Here is an 8,935-nt window from a genome sequence, read left to right as displayed (position 1 = left end):
TTTTGGTTGGTTCTCTTCTATTTCGAGGCTAGGAAACCAAACCTAAGATCTATCTCTGCCATATTTTACGTGCATTGTCTGTAAAAGTGGGTAGAATCTACTCTCCTTAAAGTTTCTACAATCTGTAAGATTTCTAGCCTACTAGGAACTGACCTTCCTTACTATCTCAGTGTCTTAACTGCAGTAAGGGAAGAAAAAGAAAAGGTAAGAGGATTGATTGAGAAAAGAAGAAAGAAATAAAATTATTATTATTTATTGATATGAGTGTATTGTATATAGACTGGAACTCACGGGTTTATTATAGTTGCTAAATTTAGCAGAGTTGCTGGATACAAAGTCAATATATAAACATTAATTTTCTTTCTATATAAAAGGAACAGAAAATAAAATTTAAAATATAATGAGATTGTTTAAAATAAAATGATGTTTAAATTATTTAAAATTTTAAATGAAAATTTAAATAAAATGACATATTATTATATCTTTTAGGGTAAAAGACATCAGATTCTTTTAGTAGATCTCACAAGAGATCTTTAAAACCTCTCCCTGAAAAAATGTAAAACATTAATGAGAGAAGTTACAGAAGGCCAGATATCAAGATTTATTACAAAGCTACTATAGCAACTGAAGTAAGTGTAGTTTTGGCATCAAGATAGACTGCGTAGCACTGCAGTGTGGGAAGTAGATGGTCTTTTCAGTAAGTGGTTTTGGAACAGTTAGCTGGTCCCGCCCTTGACAGTTAACTCTCCTCAGAAAAAACCCAAACTTGCCCCCACCCTCATACCACACACAAAATCAGTTCCTTGTAGATTTATTAGCAAGAATGTGATAGGCCTAACAGTAAAGCTTTTAGAAGATGATGATGAAGAACAAGAATATCTACATGTCTTTGAGAGAGGAAAAGACTTCTTAAACAGGTCATAAAGCGTTAGAACACTTGATAAAGAAAAAGCTTGGTAACTTGAACTATATTAAAATTAAGAATTTCTATTTATCAAGAAGTGTTATTAATTGGAAGCCACCAGAAGATATTTCCAATACATGTAATGAAAAAGTTTCAGATCCGGAATATATCAAGAACCCCTGCCAATACATAAAAAACGATTGACAATGTGCTAGAAAAGTGAGCATGAGTGTAACAGGCATTTCACAAGAGAAGACATCCAGGCGACCAGGGAACGTATGGCAGGGTACACAGCCACATTAGTCATCAGGACAATGCAAAATAAAACCTCATGTGATACCACGGCGTGCCACTGGAATGAGGAAGACTGGCAATATATCACGTTCTGCTGGCAGTGTGGAATAGTAGAATTTTTACAGAGCTTGGTGGAAGTGTCACCTGGTATGAGCGTTTGGAAACAGATTAGAATGATTTACAAAAGTTGAAGATCTTCATAACCCCTGACCTGACCCCTGTCCAACAGAAGCCTGTGCACAGGTGTCCTGGGAGATGTGTACAAGAACACTGATATCATTATTCGTGGTATCCCCAAACTGGCAATAAGCCAGATGCTCCCTGACAATAGAATGATTAGTAAATGCAGTATAGTTGCATGCAAGACTATAAAACAGATTGGCAAACTTTTCCCAGAAAGGGCCAGATAGAAATATTTTTCAGACCACAGATCCTCTGCAAAACTGCTCACTTTGGCTATTGGAGTGTGAAAACAGCAACAGACAGGATTTAGACCAGCAGATGTGGCTATGTTCCATAAAGGTTTCTTACCAAAAAGGTGGTGTGCTGGATTTGCCCCACAGACTGTGTGTCCTCTGGTGTAGAAGGCTCATTGACTTAATGTTGAGCAAAACAAGTTGGACACAAAGATACATCCAGCTGATTCCACTTACATAGGCTACAAATAGCAGGCAGACCTGATGTTTAGTGCCATACGTAGGTGGTAAAACTTTTTAAAAACAGACATGAGTACTCACTCCACTGTGAAAGTAGTGATTGCCATGGGAGCGAAGTTTGGGATTGAGAAGGGCTTGTGAGGAGCTTCTGGCCTGCTTGGCAGTTATGCAGATATTTGTGAACATTTTGATTTTTTGCACTTTCACTGACTGTTTACTCCCTTTTCACCTGCTGCCCCCCACCAGAAAAAGAAATGGTTAAGACACAAATGAAAAACAAGGGGAGTGTTTACCTCAAAACACAAAATAATGGTTACCCCTAGGACAGTGGTTTTCAACCAGGGGCAGTTTTGGCCCTCATGGGACATTTGGCAATGTCCGAAGACATTTTTGGTTGTCACAAGTAGAGGGGATGTTACTGGCATCTGGCGAGTAGGGGGCTGTTGAGCCAGGGACTTGGCTGAACATCCTGTGATGCATGGGACAGCTGTGCCCTCCCACCCCCTCCGCAAAGGAACAGCCCCGAATTTCAGTGGCATGGAGTGGAGAAACTGTTTTCGGAGGAAGGAGCAGAAAATGAGAAGGGGTGCAGGGTTGCTGGATGCTTCTAGATACAGGTGGTATTCTGGCTCAAATCTGGGAGGTGGCTACCTAGGGGGTTGCTTTATAATTATGCAGATTTTAAGTAGTGTGTGTTTTGGTATTTGTCACAACAATAGTGAAGAATTACCTGGTCCCCTTTCTGGTAGACGTAAGGTGAAATATGGCATGTGCAATTGATGTCATATTAAAGCTGTGGTGAAGGCTAATTAAATAGTAGCAGATAAAGTAATTTGAATATCAGGCATCAGCTTTTACCTTAATGAGTGTCTGCTCATGTATAAATGCAGTCACTTTTCCTAAATAGGCTCAATGACATGATTAGAGTGTCAGACTTGAGGTGCCCTTTAGGTCCACCACTACAGCCATAGAGACAGAAACTTGAGTCTCGCCTTTTCTTAGAGGCACCCCCATTTCTCTCAGTCCTAACAAGGATACTGAGTTGACCTGGTACTCTGTTTGGTGTCTGTATTAGCCTGTTCTCACACTGCTAATAAAGACATACCCAAGACTGGTAATTTGTAATGGAAAGATGTTTAATTGACTCAGATCAGCATGGCTGGGAGACCTTAGGAAACTTAAAATAATGGTGGAAGGGGAAGCAAACACATCCCTCATGTGGCGGCAGGAAGGAGAAGCATGAGAGCTGAGTGAAGGGAGAAGCCCCTTATAAAACCATCAGATATCCTGCGAACTCACTCACTGTCACAGGGGAAACTGCCCCGGGGATTCAGTTCTCTCCCTTTGGTCTGGCCCTTCACTTAGGATGAATACAGATCAAAGTGAGATTTGGGTGGGGACACAGAGCCAAACCTCACCAGTGTATTACCCCCTCCCTTCCCTTTCTTCCTTTCCTTCCTAACACAGCCTTGTTCTGTCGTCCAGGCTGGAGTGCAGTGGGGCAATCTCAGCTCACTGCAACCTTCACCTCCTGGGTTCCAAGGATTCCGCCACACCAGTCTCCTGAATAGCTGGGATTATAGGCGCATGCCACCACACCCGTATAAGTTTTATATCCTTTAGCAGAAATGAGGTTTTGCCATGCTCCCCAGGCTGGTCTTGAACTCTTGGCCTCAAGTGATACTTTTGCCTTGGCCTCCCAAAGTGCTGGGATTACAGAAGTGAGCCACTTAAATACTTAAAATCACAGATGATAAAATCTATGATGAAAGTTAACAAGCATCTCCTAAAACTCTTAAGTCTGCTACAACACTAAGTTGAATGTGACAGGGAATAACTAAATGAGACAGGGTAATTTTGTTTTAATGAATTGTAAGGAACATACTTATTTTTGTATTCCACAAAAGAATGTGTTATTTTTAGAAGTAAGCAGGGCACCTGTGATCTGCAAAGGGGTGCTTTGCAACAGGTGTCTTCAGTTTTTGCTTTGCTCATATATTTCCTAGAAGAATTTTTAAAAAGTGTACCCTGACTCACATTTTTAGATTTGCATCTAGGATTTTTTTTAAATCATAGATACATAGTTGTAAAGAATATAATTTCTGGCCTTTTGGAAAATATTGACATTTTAAAACAAAACCATTATATTACCCTTAAATGTGTCCAGTGAACATTTCTTGGCATTTAAAAATAAAACTATGACATCAGTCCTAAATGTCTGCAGTATACTACAATAAGCACAATAGCAGCTTGATGCCCGCTGTCATCTGTTTAAAATACATCAACAAGTATTTGGCTGGGCGAGGTGGCTCATGGCTGTAATCCCAGCGCTTTGGGAGGCCGAGGTGGATGGATCACCTGAGGTCAGGAGTTTGGAGGCCAGCCTGGCCAACGTGGTGAAACCCCATCTCTACTAAAAATACAAAAATTATCTGGACATGGGGGTATGTGCCTAATCCTAGTTCCTCGGGAGGCTGAGATAGGAGAATCACTTGAACCCAGAAGGCAGAGGTGGTAGTGAGCCAAGATCGTGCCACTGTACTCCAGCCTTGGCGACAGAGTGAGAGTCCGTATCGGGGGCGGGCAGCGGAGGAGGGGGAAGAAATGCTGCCTGAGTAGAACTGAGCTGGACATCTGTAATCCCACCTGAGTAGAACTGAGCTGGACGTCTGTAATCCCAGCACGCTGGGAGGCTAGGGTAGGGAGGTGCCCTGAGATTAGCCTGGGCAACAAAGTGAGACCCCATCTCTACAAAGAATCAAAAAATGAGCCTGGCATAGTGATGTGTGCATATGGTTTCAGATACTTGGGAAGCTGAGGCAGGAGAATTCCTTAAGCCCAGGAGGTCGAGGGTGCTGTGAGCAGTGATCATGCCACTGCACTCCAGCTTGGGTAACAGAGTGAGACCCTGTCTCAACAACGACAACAGAAAGTCAGAAATGTTATAGTTCGTAATATCTTTTCTCCCGAAATAGCATTTCCATTTCGTAGACCCCATAGTATTTTATATTAATATGTTTTTATGCTTAAACTTTTTTAAAAAAATTGACCACCCTATTATATTTCTCTGCCACAAAACAAGTACATGTTAAGTTTTTGGTTTATTTCTAATAACCCAAGGCTTTAATGTAAAAAAAAGAAAAAAAAAAAGTTGGATTAAGTTGTCGTCATGATAAATAGATTTTTTTTTTTTTGAGGCAGAGTTTTGCCCTGTTGCCCAAGCTGAAGTGCAGTGGCTCTATCTCGGCTCACTGCAACCTCCACTTCCTGGGTTCAAGCGATTCTTCTGCTTCAGCCCCCTGAGTAGCTGGGATTACAGGCACCCGCCACCATGCCCAGCTAATTTTTGTATTTTTAGTAGAGATGGGGGTTTCACCATGTTGGTCAGGCTGGTCTTGAACGCCTGACCTGGTGATCCACCTGCCTTGGCATCCCAAGGTGCTGGGACCGCACCTGGCCTCATGATGAGTAGATTAGAGTTAGTAAAATTAGCAGATCTGTCTTAAACTTTGAATGCTTATTAAACAAGCACATCTCTTTGGCAGTGCACCTCTTGATGAGCTGTGTTGGTGGTAGGGATGTAGGGACTGGTCCAGCTGCTTTGACTCCAGCATTTTCACTTGTCCCTCATTGATCCTGGTTAGTGGAAGGTTGTGCCTTTCTTTTATGAAGTGGGAGGGGGCAGACAGGAAAGGACAGCCGCGGTAGCGTATCCACTCAGACTCCAAGCACTTTCAGGAACAAGTGCTCAAGAACAAAGATAGAGAGTAATTCCTCAAGGTCTGTCCATGCTCAGGCCTCCTTCGGTCTATCTGCATACTCAGAAGGTACAGAAGCTTCCCAGGTGATCGTTCTATCCTCTGAAGGGTGAGAGCCGCTCTGTGAGGGGTACAGTGTGGTGGTTCAGGATGTGGCCTCTCGGTCTTGTCTGCCTGGGCTTCCCATCGCGGCTCCTTCCTGGCTGTGCCCTGTCAGTGTCGTCCTCCGCAGTGGGTTCAGGCATCGCAGCAGCTCTCTTAGAGAGTGGCTGTGGGAAGGAAATCTGAGAATGCATGGAGAGCCTCCAGTCCAGCGCCTAGTCCCGCGTAAGCCTGCGGGCAGCAGGAGCTACTTTCAACCGATTCGGGGATTTGTGATTAGAACATCAGCATTGGAAATTTTTTGTGCCATAGGAAGTGCAAAAGAGAAGACTTTACTGGTAGATGTCTTTGAAAAAACTCCAGGGTGTCCCTGGGAAGTGGCTGCAGAAGAGAATGTTTCAGTTTGTTGAAATAATGAGCCCATGCTGGGCGTTGCTTTGAGTGTGGCACGTCTGTCTTCTCTTTCCAAGCCTGCTGTATGGTTCCTCTTTCACCTGTGAAGTTAGTCACCCCGGGGAGGGACTGCAGTCAGTCACATGCCAATGAATGGACACGTGCTTCTTGTGCTCAGTATTAAGGTGAACGTTTCTTTTTTTCCTCTTTCTCTAATCTCATAGCTAAATGTTCTTAAAACTATAGGAAAATTTAGTCTCCTTTCTACCCTGATCTGTTTCTATGGCACTCTTCTCTCTGAACTCAGATACAGGCGAGAAGATGCGGGCAGCTAGCTACTTTGTAATTGACTCTAGCCCCAGATCAGCTTGCTCTGATACTTCAGGCAAGAGACACTTCCTGGCGCAGGTTTTCTCTTCTGTCAGACGAGTTCCCACTCAGATGTCGTCCTCAGCAGTGTGTTCTTGCTCCTCTTGCCCTGCCAGTGGTCCTCCCCGAGGCCCCGACGTTGGAGGTGGTGGCTCACAGCTGGTGCTGCTCAGTCATGCGTCACCTCATCACCATCTCTCATCTGTTTTTAGATGGTCATTTAACCTGTCTTACCTTTATTCACTTTTTAAAATAACTTTTTATTTTGAAATAATTTCAGGCTTGTAGGAGTTTGCAAAATAGTACAAAGAGCCCTGAATACCTTTCCTCCTGCTCCTCCTGGGGCTGGCACCTTATATTGCTGTGGCTTTTCAAAACCAGGAGGTGGACACTTGGTGTTACTGTTAACTGCACCACAAACCTTTTCCAGTTTTCATTATTTTTTTTTTGGTCTCCATTCATCTGTGCATGGGCGTATGGTTCCGGGCAATTTTATCACAAGTGTAGATTCATGCAGCAGCCACGACAGTGAAGATACAGGATTGGCCACCACGGCACAGCAACCTCATGCTTCGTGTTTGTATTAATACCTTCATACCTGTCCCCTGGAAACCATTCATCTGTCCTCTGTCGTTTTGTCATGTCTAGCATGTTCTGTAAATGGAGTTGTACGGTGTGTTTTGTAGGTGGACCTCTTTGAGCAAGTCTCCTGGCTATTTGTTGCGGCAGGAGCCGCCACCCCTCTTCTCAGTGGATTGGTATTCCACTGTGAGGATGGCTCAGGGGTGGCTCAGCTGTTCATTCACTCACATGTTGAGGGACTTGGGGGCATTTTTTTTGATATTTTTCTATTATGAATAAGACTAATACAAACATTCATATCTATGTTTTTGTGTGAACACAAGTTTTCATTTCTTCCTCAAGGATTTTCTAAATTTCCGGAGGGCAGCCTTGCCTGATCCATGCCAGGCAAATTAAGGAAATATTTCTAATTGTTTGGCTGGTAGAAGAAAACCAGAGATCCAGCAGAATGGTGCTGTTGCAGAGCAAATTAATGAGAGTTCAGTCATGAATGATGGGCGCCTACAATTTTCTTTGAGGACCATTCACTGTTAGGAGGATGAATGAGATTGGATTACAAGACTTTCATGTAATTCTTTTTTCTTCTTTTTTAAAGACTCCTCAGACAAGAAGGAAAAGAAATCTTTTAGCCTTGAGGAAAAGTCCAAAATCTCCAAAAACCGTGTTCACTATATGAAATTCACAAAAGGTAAGATTAAGCATTTCTTCACTTGTTGAAATCTATTTATTTGTCCTGAGCTGCTTGAAGCATGCTTGCTCTTGGCCAGCGGTGACTTTATGTGTTGTGGATAGCCGGCTGAATTGCTCCGAAGCAGTGCTAGAGTCTGCGCAGTGACTATGGATTTCTGGAGGATCTTGTTAGAATCAGATCCAGGAGAGCTGAGATGGGGCCCAGATTAAGCTTTAGACTGTCAACCAGTCCTGTGGCTGAGCTACAATGGAATCAGGTTCTATTTGAGGAAAAAAAGGCTTTCTGTGGCCAGGTCAGAAAATAATTTTAATTTCTTGTCCAACATTTTTAGCTGCTTCGTTTTTTTAGAGCTGAATGTTGGTGTTAAATAGCTCTTAATATGCCAGGTTAGAGAATTAGGCTCTATATTGAGGTCTCCAGTGTGATAAAGCACTCTCCCTGGTTGACCTTTATTCCACATAGTTCCTCCATTTTGCAAGGTGGGCATTCCGTGGTCATTGCCAAGTTGGGTAGAAATTCCTTTGAGAACTGGGTGAGAATTCCTATTCTTCCATCACCACCTCCCCAGTAAGTGAAATCATTTGTGCATGTGGTTGTCCCCTTTAGCCATGAGGTGGCAGTCTTGCATTGGAAAGAAACAGTTTAAGGCAATAGAATCAACTCCCCACTTGTTTGCTGGTAGAACAGTATCATGAATTAAAAACCTGCTTATTACATGGTATACATAAGAAGCATGGTGATGATGCTGATGCTGTCATATCTAGTGTCTATTGATGGTTCTTCTCTGGGAGGTTGGCTGTGTTTCTACCTCGATATCTCTTTACTTTGGTCTTCTGTGAATGTCATGCATATCAAGGCATTGCTGAGAAGCTCTTACCTGGTAGAACCTGTCTGGATAGCAGTGGGAGCTGGAATTCCCATACTCTACCCTATTGATGATGCTTTTCATTTCGGGCCAGGAGCCCAAAAGTTAGGACTGGATTTGGTTGAGGTGAGAGGCCATGCAGAGCTGAGTGGGTCAGGAATTGCGTGCAGGGTGAGGCCGGTCCTCCCTTCCCTCTCCAGCAGCCGTGGCTCTTCCACTCCATCCCTTCTTCCTCTCAGGCAGGAACTTTCTTGGTTGTCACCTGTATGCCCTCTGACTGGGGTTCCCCTCCACCTCAGCCTGCTGGGGAACAGGAATCAG

At 43.3% G+C, this 8,935-nt stretch overlaps 1 protein-coding gene across 4 annotated transcripts in view; it reads left to right on the top strand.

The window, feature by feature from the left end:
* The window catches only part of PINX1 (PIN2 (TERF1) interacting telomerase inhibitor 1), a 77,460-nt gene that overhangs the window by 13,060 nt on the left and 55,465 nt on the right, over positions 1-8,935 (top strand). For 3 of the 4 annotated variants that reach the window (XM_017540456.2, XM_017540458.2, XM_017540459.2), the window contains exon 5: positions 7,654-7,746. The exons of the other annotated variant lie outside the window; for it this stretch is intronic. In XM_017540456.2, coding sequence (XP_017395945.1) covers positions 7,654-7,746 — 93 coding nt within the window. The remainder of the gene's footprint in view (positions 1-7,653; positions 7,747-8,935) is intronic. 4 annotated transcript variants of the gene reach the window in all.

Source organism: Cebus imitator, unplaced genomic scaffold (genome assembly GCF_001604975.1).
Source record: "Cebus imitator isolate Cc_AM_T3 unplaced genomic scaffold, Cebus_imitator-1.0 Scaffold125, whole genome shotgun sequence".
NCBI lineage: Eukaryota > Metazoa > Chordata > Mammalia > Primates > Cebidae > Cebus > Cebus imitator.
Note: the sequence above shows the minus strand (reverse complement) of the source record. Positions and strands in the feature narration are given on the sequence as shown.